The following is a 19,312-nucleotide window of genomic DNA, read 5'->3' on the forward strand; positions in this document are numbered from 1 at the left end:
TTTGGCTATTGTAAATTATGCTGCTATGAATATTTGTGTGCAAGTTTTTATGTGAACATATGTTTTCAGTTCTCTTGGGTGTATACCTAGAAGTGAAACTGTTGGGTCATCTGTGTGTAACTTTTTGAATAATTGATAAATTGTTTTCCAAAGCAGCTGCACCATTTTACATTCCCACCAGCAGTGTATGAGGGCTCCAATTTTGCCATATCTTTGCTGACACTTTTTGATTATAGCCATCCTAGAGTGTGTGAAATGGTATTTCATTGTGGTTTCTATTGACTCTTAATTGATAAACCCATCAACAGTATTAAAATCATACATTTTGATATTTTTATGGAAAGTCTTCCTTCCCTGAACTCCCACACCTACTCCCAGATTGATAAGGTTCGTTCATGTTCACTCTTCATGGGAGGCAGAGCTTAGAGAAGAAGTTATTTGTCCTGTATAAATGCAGGTCTTTGCAGGTAATTGGTAGACATCTTGGTGATGGTTGGAATGCTGGTGGATTTCCAGCTTTCTCTCCCTCTCTCCCTTCCTCCTTATTTCATTTGATAAATATATTTGATATTTAAGAGTATCCCTTAGCTCTTAATCCCACTACCAAAAGGAAAAGAAGAGATCATAATGAACAAAATCTAGTAGTTGTCTTAGGTTGGTTTCCTAGGAGCAGAATCTGAGACAGGTTTACTGGTACAAGTGATTTCCTGGGAGAATGTTCTCAGGAAAAACCTATAAGAGAGCGAAGAAAGCCAGATAGGATGGGGGAAGAAACTAGGCAAAAATGTGATTTCTGGACAAGTCTGACCTCAGCCTGATCCCATTGGGAGCTCTGAAGTGTGAAATGCATCACAGATTTTGTACTGACCAGTGACAAGGGAGGTGGGGGCTAGGCTGTAGTACCTTTGCTTCAGTTAGTAATTTTCTATGGGCAGCTCCCCAGGAGAGGGATATATGATATCCTATGAACTGTGGGGAACGTGTCGCCCATCTGCCAAGGGCAGTCCCTGGGAGGAGGAGAACAGGTAGATGTGGAACCCATTAGCACCCAGGGCAGCTGTGAGATGAGTACCCTAGAAGAGTAAAGGGGAATTTCGGGAACACCAATAGCATTTGCCACGCAGCTGTTTGGGGTTCATTAATTGATTAATGTATTTTTATTTTGTCCAGCTATCCAATTTCTTTAGCTTCGTGTTGCAACACTACAAACATATCCGTGAGAAAGATCGCAGTAAGTAAAAATTTTGTCTTTTGAAAAGCAGTCATTATATATTGAATTGTTCTCATCGAGGGATGTAAACTCTGAAGATGGGAGAACACTAAGCAATTTAAAAGATGCAAACCTGTCTTGTCTATGTGACACCAAACTGGTAAATTCAGTTCAGCTGGCTTTTTTCCCCCCTCTGATTGGTGTCAACTAAATTGACCATTTATTTTTTTCACTTTCAAAAAAGTGAATTAGATTTCATTCAGCATTAATTTGTTGAATACCTTCTCTGACCACAATCTATTGATGTACAGTTTTAGCTTACTAAGGAGGATCTGATTTTTTTATCCCTGAAAAGTTGTGCTGAGAGATCAAAATACCTTGAGTATTTCATGGAACAGATCTAGGGGGAAATGGTGGATTAAACAGTTGACCCCATCGTGTTTCTGTTTTCTGCATAGCTATCTACCTGTCTGTTTATCTATCATTTAGTCATTCTGAAATGACTAAATATATCATTTCAGAGACAGGCAATTAGGTGTGGTTCAAAAATGATTTTAGAATAATAGTTATTCACAAGGCATGTATTTCTTCTGCAAATTCAGATTTGCCTGTTATCTTCACGGTAGATACTAGATTTAAAATTTTTTTCTTTGGTTTAGGCCAACTATTTTTTGCTCTAATTAAAAATGTTTATGGCATTTAAAAGCGTATTTTAAATAATCCAGTGAGCACCCTTTGAAGTGGCAAAAGAATGGTGTTTTAATGGCATGCTTTGAGCTAAATACATATGTATAAAAATAATTAAAGCGTTTAATGATCTATGGAAACTTTTTGAATGGTTGAATAGCCAAACCTGAGGAGTGGGGAGTGGGTGGAAATGGATATTTTGCCATTTTCATTCTTTTAGATAATTGCAATTTGAAGAGAGTTGTTTGTGCTTCATGTTCTTTGGCAAAAATATTTTTTAGAGAGAATATAATGATAAAATGAAATAATAATCATATTTCAGTTGGGCCATGCATCAGAATCACTTATGGAGATTTCATAGCCACAGATGGCTGGGTTACAGTCCAGAGATATTTACTCAGGCTCTGTATTTTTTAAAAATCTGCATTAAAAAAAATTCTGCAGGTGATTTAAAAAACTAATTTTTTTTAAATCAAAGAAGGAGACAGTGGTTTAATCTTCTTATGAAAACTTTAATTATAGAAAAGTACACAAATCATAAGTATATGACTTGATAAATTTTCTCAAAGTAAACACCCTTGTAACATGTACCCAGAACAAGAAAGAAAAACATTCTCAGAGCCACATAACGCCCCCTGTCCCCCACCTCCAATCACTACCCAACCCCCATAACTACTTTCCTGATTTCTACATCCTAGATTAGTTTTGCTTGTTTTTGAACTTCTCTACATAAATGGAAGCACAGAGATTTGAGTCTGGCTTCTTTGACTCAACGTAATATTTCTGAGAGTCATCCACATTGTTGTGATCCAGTCATTCTTATTGCTGAATAATACTGTGTTTTACGAATATATCAAAATTTATCACTCTACTGTTCATGGACATTTGGTTGTTTTCAGTTTTGGTAATTTTAATGGTACTGCTATGCATATGCTTGTACATGAACTTTTTGGTGAACATGTATCCTTTTCCTTTGCTATATTGCTCTGTAGTCATTTTCAGTTATCTATTGCTGCATAACAAACCACCCCAAAATTTAGTGGCTTAAAAACAAAAGCCATTTTATTGCTTATGATTCTGTGGGTCAGGCATTTGAACAGGGCTCAGTGGGGATGACTTGTCTTTGTTTCATGTGGTATCTGTTGGGCTCACTTAACCTAGCTGGGTGGGGCAGGGACGTCCAAATGGTTTTACTTACATGTCTGGGACTTTGATGTTAGCTATGGACGTGGACACCTTAATTCTCCTCATGCAGCCTCTCTGTCCTAAAGGATATCCTAGACTTCGTTCTATGACAGCTGGATCCCAAGAGGGCAAAGGCAGAAGCTGCAAGGCCTCTGAGGGTCTATGCTCTGGAACTCACACAAAATCAGTTCTGCCATATTCTGTAGGCCAAAGCAAGTCACAAGGCCAGCTAAAGATTCAGAGGGGTTAGGAAAGATTTGTCTCTTGCAGGGAGCAGCAGTAGCATATGGGGATATGGATACAAGGAGGCATGTTTCACTGGGGGCCATTATTATAAAGATGTACTACAACTCAGGAGTGGAAGTTTTGGATTATAGGGCATGCATATGTTCAGCTTTATTAGATACTGACAAACAATTTTACGAAGTTGTTATACCAAGTTTTACTGCCACCAGTGTATGAGAGTTCCAGTTGTTCCATATCCTCACTAACACTTGGAATTGTCTGTCCTTTTCATTTTAGCTATTTGGCAGTTATGTAGTGGTATCACATTTCTGCTTTAATTTGCATTTCCCTGGTGAGCAGTGAAATTGCTCACCTTTTGTATGCTTATTAGTCACGTGCACATCCTGTTTGGTGAAGTGCCTGATCAGGTCTTTTGCCCATCTTCCTGTTGGGTTATCTGCCTTTATCTTACCAATTTGTATGAGTTCTCTAAGTATTCTAAATATAAGAACATGAATCTTTGTTAGGTAAACATATTGCAAATACCTTCTCCTAGTCTTTGGCTTTTATCCCCCCAGTCTTTAAATGGTGTCTTTTGATGAATAGACATTCTTGATTTCAACGTAGTGCAGTTCTTTGCCTTTATGATTAGTGCTTCCTGTATCCTGTTTAAGAAATCTTTGCATGCGCGCGCGCGCGCACACACACACACACACACACACACACACAGACACATACTCATTTATGCGAAAATAAATACAGGATAAACCAGAAACTAATGACATTGTTATCCTACAAGAGATGGGGGGATAATGGGAGCAGGGCAGAAAGAATGGGAAAATGAAAATCGGGTAGAAGGGATGAGGGGAGAGTGACGCTTCTCTGAGTATACCTTTTTGTAGTTCTGACGCTTGAAACTATGCTGTTTCATATCCCTAAAAAAACCATTAATTAAAAATAGGAAGTGTCTGTGTGTGTGTGTCTGTGTGTGTGTATGTTTCCAAAATAAAATGCACGCTAACAATTGAACTTACCTATATTACAAATGAATAACATAATCACCTGAAGGAGGTGGCAAAGAAAAAAAAACTAACCTAAGTAATATTGGAAGACACCATTTTAACCATAATGTGCCTTGATGAGGTTTCATTTTTTGTTTATCCTGCATGGGGTTTGCTGAATTTCTTGATATCTAGCTTGATATTTTTTGTTAGATTTGGAAAATTTTCATCTATTAATTACTTAAAATATCTTTCTTTTCAAGTCTAAATATCTTTTTCGTTGTGAATCCTGCTTTTAAACTTAGAAGTCCCTGAAGTATTTAAAATGTGATTGCTATGCCTGTATTTGTACATTTTTTATGTTTTACTTTAAAAAAGTTTAATACTTCATAAATTTTGGATTTTTTATATTAAACTAAAAAAGGAAATTTTGATGCCTAGTGGTTAAGAACAATTAAAAAACACAACTACAAAGAAAATTTCCAAGTAGTTAGCCATCTTTCCTACAACATTTATTTCATAATTTCTATCTTTTCCACATGATTTGTAGTACCCACTTCACAGTATATTCATTTAAAAATGGGTAATAGAGCTTATTTCTATGCTGTCTATTCCCTTATACATCTCTCGATTATGGAGTCCTAGAATCATATTGATTTAATTATTGTATGTAGCAGAAAAAGAGATTTATAGATTATTGCTATAGGTTGATTTCATTTAAAAATTTTTTCCAGCTTTATTGCAACATAATTGACATATAACATTGTATAAATGTGTGGACAATGTAATGATTTCATAAATGTATATATTATGAGATGATTACCACCATAAGGTTAGTTAACACATCCACCACCTCACAGAGTTACAATTTTTGTGTGAGTGTGCTGAGAACTTAAAATATACTCTTAGCAACTTGGAAATATACACTAGAGTACTGTGAACTGGAGTCATCACGTTGCACATTACTGTAGGTTGCTTTTTGATGACCCTCTTTGGTGGGAAGGTTCCAGATACCCTCCACCTACACCTGCTTGGCAGAAGTGCTGTGACCCCTAAGCAAGGTATATTTAAGGACCAGAAGGTCACTTAACATTCCCAGATACCAGAGGCAGATTAAAGGTTTAAACTCTGAGGGACACAGTATATCGACATTCTGGGTGTTCCAAAGGTGAGAGGTGACCTGGAAGCAGTTCTTTTCTGTGTCATACTACTTTAGTTGCTCAAAACCAGTTCATAGCACTTGGTGGGGAGACTACACACCTGTTCCCCAGTCTACTTTTTCAAGTCAGCCTCCTCCCACAGGTAGAAAGCCAAAGCTGCTATACATAGCAGTAGGTTTAAACAGAGACTGGTGAAGTGGGGAGTGGAATGGAGTGTGGGGAAGTATTGTTTTGACTTTTCTTTTTGCTTCCCAGATTAGCAAAATGTCCTATCAGACCAGGTATTTTATACTTTTTGTTGCTGTGGTGAATAAGATATTTTTCCCGTTATATCTCCCCAATGATTATTGGTGGTATTTAGTAAACCTTTTGATTTATATCTATTTATTTTTTATTGTGCTACTATTGAATAATAACATTAATGAAGTTATTGCTGATATTTACTGTTTGCCATATGCCATGTCTTTAAGTGCTTTAAACATGTCATTTCGTTGTCTTCATGACAAACCAACGAGATTAGTATTATCCCCTTCTAACGGGTGAGACTACTGAGGCTTAGAAGGTTAACTTCCCAAGGTTAGTCATCTCATCAGTAGTGAAGCTGTGATTCAAACCAGTGTGATTAACCTCTGTATTATTTTAATTCTCCTACCAACTCTTGGAGTTTTTCAGCTGATTTTCTTGAGTGTAGCTATGTCATCACACTGGCCGTAAGTAACTTTAGTTTTACATTTTTTCTATCCAATAGTCATTGCTCTTAGTTTACCTAAGAGCTAAACTAAGCATTGGCTGGAGATAGCAGAACAATGTTAAAATGAAACGAAAGCAGTCATCCTCGTTTTGTTAATGATTTAATGGAAAAATCATTATTGTTGATTTAAATTTTAAGAATTATGTTAAGGATGTATCCTTCCATTCCTGGATTTCTGAGTTTTTAAAAAATCATGAACAGGTGTTAAATTTTAGCATCTGTTGAATTTATTATATGGACACCCATGGTTTTAATCCAGATTCATAAATAAGAAATGAAATATCTATAAATGCAGTTTAATTGCTGCTTTTCTTTTTCTAGCAATATCTGGAGCTTGTTTTCAAAGTAACATGTGGGCAGTAAAGGCACATTTTTTTTTTTTTAATTATGGGCTTTAAATTTTTCCCTGTCCAGATTTTGAGTCTGTACTGGGTAAAAGAAAAGACTGTGTGTAGGGGGCATTTTTGAGGTATTTTCTTTAGAACAGCTTGTGAAGTTACCGTTCGGTTACAATTCAAAATTTTATTATATTTAATTAGTTTAGATTAATGTTGATGGACTTGTAAAACAAATAGGTAATTATTAATTCTAATAACATGTTGCACAAATCTTCATATACGAGTGTTGGCATTCATTAAACCATTATAATTCATTATAGTAGTTACAGCCCACAAAGACAGTACTTGGATTTGAAATGTTAAAGCTTTTAATTGTTTTCATACATGACCCACATTAACTACACATAAGAAAGAGAATCTATGTTTTCCTTTTTTTTTAAATGTGGCTAAAGACCAGCAGAAGGAATATGATTTGATGTTTACTGATATTTCATTTTGAGTAGTTTTGACCAAGAATTGGTTTAGGGAATGGTGCTTTTACATGTATTACAGGAATGAGGGTCAGCAAATGTAAGGAAGGAAGGGCCAGACTGAGCCTCTTTTTTATAAAGAAGAAAAACAGTATTTTTATTTTGTTCTTAAACAAGACTGAGTTTTATTAACCTGAACACGATGTGCCAGCTGATGAGAAAGAGAGAGTTGATAGAGCATGGGTGAAGGCAATGATGGGGAAAAGAAAATCATATTTTTTTTATACCTCACAGAATTGGGATTACTTAGTCAGTTATAAGATGATATAGTGAAACTGCTGGGGGGGGTTTGTTGTTGTTGTTGTTATTTTCCCAAGAGGAGCACATTATTTCAGTGTGTAGAGTTAAGAAGAAAGTTTCCCCTGGAGCAAGTGTGGGCACAGAGCCCCAGAGAGCAGTTTCCAGGCTCTTGGCCTCGCGTCGGGAGGTGCTGGCTCGGGTAGTGAATGACCATCAACTGTGATTGGTTGGCTGTCGGCGGTAACCGGTTAGCCAATTGGCTACTGATATAACTGCGGGGCTCCGTTGATTGGTTGATTGGTTGGCAGAGAAGCGGACCTCAGGTTGCAGATCGTGTGGCTCCTGCTTCCTGTGTCTCCAACCCAGACGCCAGCAAGAACAGTGGTATGACTTCCTTATCTATGGCTCCGTGGGTGTTCCCTTTTGGCCTCACCATATCCTGCGTTCTTATGTGGGGAGTGGGACCAAAGACCCCGCAGGCCGCCCTGCACGACAGCAAGATACATCTCTAAGAATGACAACCAAGTAGAAATGAGTGGAATGATCATTAAGATAGTTAAGTAGAGTACTGTCTACATAATGAATATGAGATAAAATTTCCCATGATGCTCTGCATTTCTAGTTTTCAAACATAAAATGAAATAAAGTTATTCTCAAATCTCAAACCAAATCCAAATGAGAAAAATAACCTCTGCTGGATCACACTGAAGATAGACATCATTACTCCGAAATTCAGCTTCTTATAAAACATCATCAACCACCACCAAAATAATATTGGGTATACAATAATTTAGAAGGTATTTTTAAATTACCAAATATTATGGCTTTAGGGGAAAAAAATTCAAGTTTAGTTCTTAACTGTAATCCCTCAGCATAAGTGAATCATGAAAAATCGTATTCTGTAGACATCTGCTAACATCATACCTTCCAAACATGTCTACTGTAAATATTAAAAAAGATGGAAACTGCTTGCAGACAACTTCTGATTAATGGCCTTAGTAGCAATTCAGTGTTAATGAGTTGAAAGTATGTCATCATCCTCTGTGTTAGTTATCTATTACTGTAATAATACTGTGTATCAAACAACCACAATAGTTCAGTGGTGGGGCAGCCAGATGGCTCATTTGGTTAAAGCGTGAGTTCTGAACAAAAGGGTTGCTGGTTGGATTCCCACGTGGGCCAGTGAGCTGCGCCCTCCACAACTAGATTGAAAATGACAAGCTGCTGCTGAGGCTCCAGAGGGGTGGCTGGATGGCTCAATGGTTAGAGTGCGAGCTCTCAACAACAAGGTTGCCAGTTCAAGTCCCACATGGGATGGTGTGCTGCGCCCCCTGCAACTAAAGATTGAAAACGACAACTGGGGATGGTCCGGTGGCTCAGGCGGTTAGAGCTCCATGCTCCTAACTCCGAAGGCTGCTGGTTCGATTCCCACATGGGCCAGTGGGCTCTCAACCACAGGGTTGCCAGTTCAACTCCTTGAGTCCCGCAAGGGATGGTGGGCTCCGCACCCTGAAACTAATATTGAACACGGCACCTTGAGCTGAGCTGCCACTGAGCTCCCAGATGGCTCAGTTGGTTGGAGCATGTCCTCTCAACGACAGGGTTGCCGGTTCGACTCCCGCAAGGGATGATGGGCTGCGCTCCCTGCAGCTAGCAACGGCGACTGGACCTGGACCTGGAGCTGAGCTGTGCCTTCCACAACTAAGACTAAAAGGACAACAACTTGACTTGGAAAAAGTCCTGGAAGTACACACTGTTCCCCAATAAAGTCCTGTTCCCCTTCCCCAATTTAAAAAAAAAAAAAATCTTTAAAAAAAAAAGGATAAAAAATGACAACTGGACTTGGAACTGAGCTGTGCCCTGCACAACTAGATTGAAGAACAATGACTTGGAACTGATGGGCCCAGAGAAACACACTGTCCCCCAATATTCCCCAATAGCAATTTAAAAACAACAACAAATTGTTCAGTGGCATATAATAATTTCTTTTTGCTCACAAGTCTACAGATTACCTGAGCAGTTGTGCTGATCTTGGCTGGCTTGATTTGGCAGTTTTTCGAGCCTTGCCTGGAGTTCACTCATGTGTCTGGAGGTCTGGTGGCTGATCTAGGACTGCCTTGGCTGGGGTGATTCAGCTCTGTTCCACGTGGTGTTGGAGCTTTCAGTAGGCTACCCTAGCCTTTGTGGTAGTGGCATGGTTTCAAAAGAGGGAGCATGGAAGCATACAAGGCCTCCTGAGGCCTTGGCTTGGAATTGGTACGTGACATTTCCATCCCATTTTTTAGGCCAACACGAGTCATGAACCCAACCCAGCTTCAAGGGCGGGGGAAATAAACTCTTGGTGAGAATAGCTACAAAAAGCACATTAAAAAGAGCATGGTTAGAAGTTGGGGTAGAGAATTGGCGTCACTGTTGCAATCAATGTACTACATCCCCTTTCATGTTTCTTCACCTGAATTGGCCAGATTTCTGTTCTTGGGCTGATAGTTTCATGGGCAGTCTAGCAAGAAAGGGACCCTGGATCTCAGCACCTGCTGAAATGGGCAGTGCAGGCATACTTTTATATAGCAATGTGTCTCTGAGAGAGGCCCTTTGGTATTTCTGCTGATGGTTTGTCATCTAACTGTATCTGCTTTGTTACCAAGAAGGAAAAGAAAATCATGTCACAAAATGTGTTTTTATGTGAAGGGGGAAACAAATCAATTACAACTAAGTAAAATTTGAAGTGTTTAACAGGGGAAAATTGAATGTCTTAGTTTAATTATCTGTAGATCATGAATAGAAGCAGATATTTGAACAAAATACAGTGCATTGTTATATTCTCAACCCTATTTGTAAAAATCTGAGATGGAAGAGTGGGCAAAAAATGTAGAGTTAGAGCTTCAGAGCATCAAAATACCTTGAATGACCAGTTTTCCCTGTGCTTCTCCTTCTACTCCCCACTGATGAACTTACTTTTTTGGTAAAATGTCCTCCCAGGAAGGGATGATGTGAATGTATGTGCTGGTCTCAGAGCAAATCATTCCTCATGGTTATATGTGGAATATCTCGGTAATCATAACATTTAGCGCAGTGCCTTACGTGGGTGAGGCACTCAGGAAGGTATTTATGGCATTTAAGTATGGGAATGTTGATTTTCCCTCCATTTCTGTCTTTTCCAGAATTAGTCAATCGACTGTTTGGCTACACCCTCTATGACAGAGATAGACTGGACCACAGGGGGCTGTCCGAAGTCGCAGAATGCTACGGAGGTCCTCAGCTGCAATTTCCCCTCACTTTTACTGATATTGAGTCACTTATTGAAGCCTACAAGGAACAACGGGCAAGTGGAAGTAGATACTGCCTTGATTCTTATACACAAACAATGAGGATTTGTTGAATGAATGAATGAAAACACTACAGCAGAAATGCATTCCCTTGGGAAAATGCTTCACAATAAATGAGAGCTACCCTCTGCTTTGCTTAACCCATGAAATAGAAGTATCCTCATATATATATGGAAACCTCCTCTATCTATAGCTTGCAGCATTTCCTTTTTCTTTTTCTGAGATATAATTCACGTACCATAAAATTTACCATTTAAAGTATACGATTCAGTGGCTTTGTATACAATTCAGAAGATCGTACAACTATCACGAATATCTAATTCCAGAACATTTTCATCACCCCCAAAAGTGCTGTACCCCTTACCATTCCCTTCTCCCCTACCCCTGGCAACCAGAGGTATTATACTTTTTATATCTATGGATTTGTCTCTTCTGGATATTTCATACAAATGGAATCATACATTATGTGGCTTTTTGTGTCTGGCTTTCATTTAGCATATGTTTTTAAGGTTCATTCATGTTACAGCATGTTTCATTACTCCTTTATTTTTATGGCTGGCTAATATTCTATTGCATGGATGTACCATTTTTGTTTATTAGTTCATCAATGGATTGACATTTGGGTTTTTTTCCTACCTTTTGGCTCTTATGAATATTCATGTACAAGTTTTTATGTGAACATATTTTCAGTTCTCTTGAGTATATACTAAGGAGTAGAATTGCTGGGTCATATGGTTACTTTTGAGGAACTTCCAAACCGTTTTCCACAGCGGCTACACCATTTTAACATTCCTACCAACAATGCATGAGGGTTCCAATTTCTCCAGGTTTTTTGCCAACACTTATTTTCTGTTTCCTTTGTTTTTTCTTAATTTAATTTAATTTAATTTTTGTTAGGCCATCTTAGTTTTGTGTGAAGTGGTATCTCATTGTAATTTTTATTTGCATTTCCCTAGTGACTAAATGGATGTTGAGCACCTTTTCATGTTTATTGACCATTGCACACGTTCTTTGAAGAAATGTCTATTTAGATTCTTTGCCTATTTTGAAGTCAGGTTGTTTGTCTTTTTATGATTGAGTTGTAAGTGTTCTTTATATATTCTGGCTACAAATCCTTTATCAGATATACGATTTGCAACTATTTTCTCCCATTCTGTAAGTTGTGTTTTCACTTTCTTGATAATGTCCTTTGATTCACAAAAATTTCTAATTTTGATGAAGTCCAATTTATCTATTTTTTCGTTTGGTTGCTTGTACTTTTGATGTCATATCTAAGAACTCATTGCCAAATCCAGGGTCATGAAGATTTACCCCTATGTTTTCTTTTAAGAATTTTATAGCTCTTACATTTAGGTTTCATTTAGGTTTATTTCTGTATAATTTCTGTACATAGGATGAAGTAGGGGTCCAACTTCATTCTTTGCATGCGGATATGCAGTTATTCCAGCACTTTTTGTTGAAGACTCTGTTCTTTTCCCCACTGAATGGTCTTTGTACCCTTGTCATAAATTAGTAGCCCATAGATGTATGGATTTATTTTTGGACTCCCAATTCTATTCCATTGGTGTATGTGTCTACCCTTATCCCAGCACCATTGTCTATTGATGTGGTATATTACATTGATTAATTTTCTTATGTTGAACCACCTTTGCATTCCTGGAATAAATGCCATTTGATCACGGTGATAATTCTTTTAAAATTCTGTTGGATTTGGTTTGCTGGTATTTTGTTGAGGATTTGCATTTTATTCATAAGGGATATTGGTTTGTATTTTCTTTTCTCATGGTGTCTTTATCTGGCTTTGGTATCAGGGTAATACTGGCCCCTTCTATTTTTTGGAAGAGTTTGAGAAGGATTAGTGTTAATTATTTAAACATTTAGTAGAGTTCGCCAGTGCGGCTGTCTGGTCTTGGACTTTTCTTTGTTAGGAGGTTTTTGATTACCAATTCAATCTTTACTTGTTTTAGATATGCTTGTAAGTTTGGATTTTCTGTTTCTTCTTGAGTCAGTTTTGGTAATGTGTGTGTTTCTAGAAATTTGTCCCTTTCATCTAAGGTATCTAATTTGTTGGTGTACAGTTGTTCATAGTATTCTCTTATAATTCTTTTTATTTCTTTAAGGTTGGTGGGGATGTCCCCACTTTCATTTCTGATTATAATTATTTGCATTTTCTCTTATTATTATTGTTTTTGGTCAGTGTTGCTAAAGGTTGTCAATTTTGTTGAACTTTACAAAGAACCAACTTGTGAATTTTGTTGATTTTATTGTTTTTCTGTTCTCTATTTCATTTATTTGCACTCCAATCCTTATTTTCTTCCTTCATCTATCCTTGGTTTAGTTTGTTCATATTTTTCTAGCTCCTTAGTGTTAAGTGAGGCTTTTCATTTGAGATCTTCTTCCTTACTGTAGGTCTTCATGGCTAAAGATTTCTCTCTGAGCATTGCTTTTGCTGTATCCCATAAGTTTTGGTGTATTGTGTTTTCATTTTCATTCATCTCAAAGTATTTTCTAATTTCCCTTGTGATTTGTTCTTTGACCCATCGATTGTTTAATAGTATGTTGTTTAATTTCCACATATTTGTAAATTTTCTAATTTTCCTTCTTTTATTGATTTCTAGTTTCATTCCACTGTGGTCAGAGAAGATACTTTGTATGTTTCCAATCTTTTAAACTTTATTTATTAACATGTGGTATATTCCGGAGAATGTTCCATGGGTACTTGTAAAATATGTGTAGTCTGCGGTTGTTGGGTAGAGGTTTCATTGTGTGTGAGGTCTCTGAAGTCTCTGTTCCTTTAAGTTGTGTTCAGCTAGTGTTTTGACAGAGATTTCCTTGAACCCCAGGAGCTATTAAATAGAAAAGAGAAGAAAAGAAAAACCTTGTCTTTGCAGATTGGCTCGGTATGCTCCTTCACTGCTTAGCCAGGCTGTTTACAAATCTGTCTTAGCCTTCACTTTCTGCTTGCACTGAGCCATTTTTATGTTGCCTTTTCTTGATTTAGCCTTTGTTTGATTGTTATAAATTTTGACTGTTTTCCAGAGCTCTGACAAAGTTGATTCTGACAGGTGTTTTTGCTTGATTTTTATAAAATGTTTCAGTGAAGGGACCTTGGAGCTACTTACTCCATTATTTTCTCTGACCTCACACCAAAACCCTCATTCTCTGGTTAGGACCCTAAGGATGTACCCTAGGAGTCCAAGTGAACTGGAAGTAGACTAGGGATTGAACCAAAGCTTTGAATCATCTAATTTTTGAGATTGAATTGAGATCATCTTAGATAGCTGGTGCTCCTAGACACTTACCAAAAGAAAATTTACCTCCTCTCTGGAGGAAAATAGGCCTCAGATTATGTCTCCAACTTTTCATATACAATGTCCAGAACTTAATACAGATACTAACCAGGCATAGAAGGATACAAGATTCATGAAAGAAAACTGAGGATTTAGAATGCTTTTGTGGGAAAAATCCTTAGCAGTCTGTTAGGTCTTCGATAGCCAGGAAATACGGGTCTCTCCCCACTAATCAACATGAGGGGCCCTTCTCTTTCCTTTTAATTCTCACATGGCTTCAAATCCTGATTCTTTTCTCTTAAAAAAATGCTTTAATCATGAAAATTCTCCAAATTTAGATCATATGTTTTGGGGGTCTGGGATAGAAAATAATTTTATTATTTTAATAGCTATAAAAATGGAAATTTCAGGACACCATGAGAAGTCATTATTCCAAAGGGCTCCATCTGTGCTGACTCCTGTACCCAAAGCAGTAGCTGAACAGTACAGTATGGAGCTAGGGCCCCCCTCTCAGCCTTCAGTAATCTAAATCAGTGCTGTCCAATAGACATAATGTGAGCCACATACATAATTTAAAATTTTCTAGTGACTGTGGCAGATGATCAAAACTGTCTGACACACTTTGAGCTTGCTATAGCAAGAAAGTCTAACCTATTCCGGTGTTCTCCTCCATGAGAAAAGCCGTTATATAGACTTAAACAGTGTTCCGGAAGAAAAAAAATTTTTTTTCTAGTAGTTGCATTAAAAAACTAAAAAGAAATAAGTGAAATTCATTTTAATACATTTTATTTAATCCAATATAAAATTATCATTTTTTTTTTTTAAATTATCATTTTAATATGTAATCATATTAAACATTTTTAATGAGACATTTTACTTTTTTTTTCCATACTAAGTCTTTGAAATCCGGTGTTTATTTTGCGCATATAGCACATCTCAATTCCAACCAGTCCCTTTTCACATAGTCAGTAGCCCCTTGGGGCGAGTGGCTACCGTATTCGGCAGTATTGGGCAGTATACATACGAACAGGCCTGACCCTTAAAATGGTGTTAGCATCTGCTAAATTTGGATCAGCTATATTACCTTTTAACGTATGTATTTGGAATATTTTATAGTTTAAAAAAGGGAGAATGGCGTACTGGATTTAAAACAAACAAACAAAAAAGCCCGGGGAAGGAAGTGGAGTAAATCTGTCCAAAACAATGATGTCATCAAGAATAGAACTGAAGGAGAGCAATGGAATGAAGAGTCATAATAGGAGACAATCCAATAGTTTATTTGGGTTTGTAACATGTATTACATTTACACTTGGACGATATAAATGTGCTTGCTGTTCTGTATACTCTTGCGTCTGGGTACCAACAATTGAGCCACACCTGGGATGCCAGTCTCGGGAGTTCCTTGCGGCTTGTCTTGCTGCCTTTTGAGATCCCCCCAACCCAGAACCATCACCTAGTTTCCATCCCAGGGTAGCAGGATGTCCCATCAAAGGCAAAGCAGTCCCTCTTTAGCAGTGTCTCTCTACCTCTCATTCTCTTTCGCATTCTCTCTCCTTTCTCTCCTTCTCTTTATTTGTCTGCATACTTCTTTAGGCCAAGGGAGTCTCCTGTTCTTCCCATCACTTCTCTTGGGCTCTATGGACCAAGAATAATCAGAAATGTTCTATGAATGGGTGCTATCAATTAAGAACATGAGAGTCTTAAGAATCATGCATTCATTCAATTTACAAATCTGAGTGAGAGCTTATTACATGCCAAACACTGGGCTAGAATCATCTGTTTGGGAATAATTTAGAGATGAGCCTGAAATTCAGCTACCTGAAATACGTTCACATGCTTTGCCTTTATAGCTTTCTAGTCAATCATGCCTTTGTTCCTAGTTCATTATATCAATGTCCTCTGCTTTGTCTCACAGATACTTCATGCATGTTATGTCTTAGAGATACTATTTCAAACCAAGAAAGTCCTGAAGCAAATGCCGAATTTCAATCTCGTAAAAACTTCTCCCTCCAAAGGGGTAACAATCTGTGGTAAGTTTCACAGCAGAGTTGCCAAATTAATATTTTGGAGCCTCTTGGTTCCACGTCATTTGCCTAACTTGAAAACTGCGTAAATTGGACTGTGTTAAGGGAAAAGTGTTAATATAGAGTTATCTATCATGATAATACTGTTCCCCATCTTGTCTTTGTTTTGCATACCAGCTGGCAGGAATTAATTATGTGAGAAATTAAAGAACTCATAGCTTTTTATAAAGGCAGGCAGCATTTTAATACAGAAAACCACCCATGGGTGGAATAGGTGTTCTTTGCCCTCCGTCTAGCTCTCATTATCTTAGTTCCATGTTGCTTTCCCTAGGTGGGCCTCTGCATGCCACTTAGGCTGGGAAGAGAAAAGCCCCAGGCCGGGTGGAGATTCAACTCTCTCTGCCCTTGGCTGCTGTTTTAAATTTTCCCAACTGGTCTCTGCAGCTTTTTGAAGAGTGGGAATGTCCCAGAAATCTGTTCCTTGTTCTTCTAAATAACAAGATTGAGATTTTGTTATCCTATAGGCCAGCCTGGCAGGATGTTGCTTGAAGAAACAGTACACATTGAAATTCAACACAGTTGGTGCTCAGCATGCTTGCACCTGTCTGCGAATGGAGTGCGTGGAAGGAACAGCAATTGCCTTAACTTCTAATTAAGACTTTAGGTTACAAAACAGTGATTGTTATTTTCCAAATCAGTTTTTAGCCCGTGTTTCTTTTACTCTGCCAGGTAGAAGTGGATTTGACAATCCAATGAAACCATTTCCATTTGTAGCATCCGATAGTGGTGACAGGGACTTGGTATAGTGGTACATGTTCCATGACATGCCCTGACTCAGGGTTTTGAAGAGTCCTTAATGGTTCAGTTCCCACCTAATCAGGTGACCACATCTCTGCCTAGCAGATGATACATCTCTGCAGCGGGTGGGGGCCTTTTATTCAAGGCCTCCCCAGCTCTTACTTTTCATGGAGACGAAGGATTTGGGGTCATGAGGCTCGGGAAACAATACCTACCCATGAAGCTTATGGAGCCAGGGCTAGATTTGCTATCAGAGTATATATAATAGGCCAAACAGAGAGTGGGCTCTGCTCCCACATGTTTCCAGCAGATTTCCAGTTGCCATTGTAGACTTACTTTGGGGTAAAAGGATCTGGAAGAAGACATGAATTAAATAGAGGGCATGGAATCCTGGAATCACACAATATAAGAACTGAAGGCTTCTTGCAGAGACCATCTGTTTACTGCTTGCTCTTATGGACAAATTTGAGGCCCACAAAGACAAATATATCTCCTTCCATGCATTTCTGGGTAGTAACTCCTCCCACCCCCACCCCAAGCTCGCTCAACTAGTTAGTGGCAGGGTAAGGATTAAAAATCAGGTCCTCTGGTTAGAGCTGACCCCATATTTGCTATCTTAACTCCCCATCATGCACCACTCTGACTGATGTTTCCTTTTCCATCACAGGACAAAGACTAGGGAATGGATTGATTGGGCACTTCCATGCATATAAAGATCCCCACATCTTGGGTATTTATTTCTAGGCTTTTTCCACATAGCACCATTGGTGGAAGGAAAAGCCAAGGCCAGTAGGTTCTCTTAGAATAGGATTTATTATTTTCTGTTTTTAATAGCCTCATTAAAGTTAGAAAAAATTGGTCATCATTTAAAATAAAATTTAAAATTGGGGCCATATTTTCAAAAACATCTTCTGTTTAAGACAATATTAGGAAAGGGAGGGAAATTGTGATGAAACTTTACCATTATTTTAATTTCCAAATGCATTTTTTACATGCACATCTAAACATGATACATGGTTCTCAACATGCATGAAATACAGGAGATGTTTTAGTCTACAGTAATGTTATGAATGATAACCAATTCTACACTCATGTTTTTGTTTGCAGTGGAAATATCCTTCTGTGGCTGTCTTCATGATACCAGTTTTATCTTTTGTTGTTCAACTAGAAGTTAAAAATATTTTTATAGCCTCAACCCTTTTTCAAAAAACATTTTTATTAAAATATAGCTAACATACAATATTATACTAATTTCAGGTGTACACCATAGTTATTCAATATTTATATACCTAAAGAAGTGATCACCATGATAAGTCCAGCAACCATCTGACACCGTAACACGCTATCACAATATTATTGACTATGTTCCCTATGCCGTGCATTACATCTCCATGACTTATTTGTTTTATACCTGGAAATTTGAATCTCTTATTCCCTTTTACGTTCCTCCCCTTTTAAAAAAATTTTCAATTACAGTTGATATTCAATATTATATTAGTTTCAGTTGTATAGCATAGTGGTTAGACATTTATATAGTTTAAGAAGTGATCCCTCTGACTAGCCTAGTACCCACCTGGCCCTATACGTAGTTATTACCATGTTATTGATTGTGTTTTACTTTACATCCCCATGACTGTTTGGTAACTACCAATTTGTACTTCTTAATCCCTTCACCTTTTCACCCTGTTCTCCAACCCGCTTCCCATCTGGTAACCGTCAGCCTGTTCCCTATAGCCTCAACTCTTACTATCCTGAAATTGGTTCACTTTTTTTTTTTAGCATCCCAGCAGCACCAGTTCTGTCTTCCTAAATCTTTGAAAGATGAGTAACCTTGAGGAAAATTAGGAAAGTAAAATAATTAAAAATACATACTTAACTGATAAGTAAAAAGTCCTTCCATTTTTATTTCCTGAGATTTGGAGTGAGACCATATGAAAGCAATGAGATTTAAGTATACAATATTATTAATATACTCTTTATATTGTAGTCATTTTGTAAATAGTGCTGATGATATAGGATTTTAATTTTATTATTCCCATTATAATTGGAGTCTTCTGTTGCATATATGTGGTTAATTTTGGTTGTGGGATTTTAAACAAATTGAGGAAAAGTATTCTGAAATTAAATTCTGTTTGGTAATTAAGTTGAATACATAGAGTAAAAATTTATGATCAGAGCTTATGAAATATTTATCTAGAAATAGTTATCCGAATAGGCCTTTTGAATAGTCACATATTGACTTTTGTTTTTTTAAATTAGTGGCTTCATATATTCATATGGTTTCCCTTAGTTGGCTGAGTTTTATAAAACCATGCTTCCATTTTTATTTTCTATAACTGCTTCATCAAAAGTGTGTGAACTATCTACTCACAAATTTTAAGTTTCAGATGCTACTGTTGGAGTATATTCTTTAAAACATGGCTTTAAAAAGCTATGCATTTATTAATTAAATGTATTTATGGAGTGCCTGCTGTGCACCAGGTACTATGGGGGTTTAATGGGGGATAGATACTATTGCTGTTCTCTTAGAGATTACAGTATGTGCAG

General features: G+C 37.4%; 1 protein-coding gene and 1 non-coding gene across 2 annotated transcripts in view; both read left to right on the forward strand.

Annotated features, from left to right (window-relative positions):
• The window catches only part of PPEF1 (protein phosphatase with EF-hand domain 1), a 105,931-nt gene that overhangs the window by 42,830 nt on the left and 43,789 nt on the right, over positions 1–19,312 (forward strand). Inside the window, exons 6-8 of the mRNA XM_019755387.3 lie at positions 1,171–1,231; positions 10,489–10,649; positions 15,859–15,973. Coding sequence (XP_019610946.2) covers positions 1,171–1,231; positions 10,489–10,649; positions 15,859–15,973 — 337 coding nt within the window. The remainder of the gene's footprint in view (positions 1–1,170; positions 1,232–10,488; positions 10,650–15,858; positions 15,974–19,312) is intronic.
• LOC141569785 (small nucleolar RNA SNORA28) lies at positions 14,523–14,646 on the forward strand. The gene has a single exon (XR_012493581.1). It is a non-coding gene; the product is annotated as a small nucleolar RNA SNORA28 (small nucleolar RNA).

Source organism: Rhinolophus sinicus, chromosome 18 (assembly GCF_057876585.1).
Source record: "Rhinolophus sinicus isolate RSI-liver-muscle chromosome 18, RSI-T2T, whole genome shotgun sequence".
Lineage (NCBI taxonomy): Eukaryota > Metazoa > Chordata > Mammalia > Chiroptera > Rhinolophidae > Rhinolophus > Rhinolophus sinicus.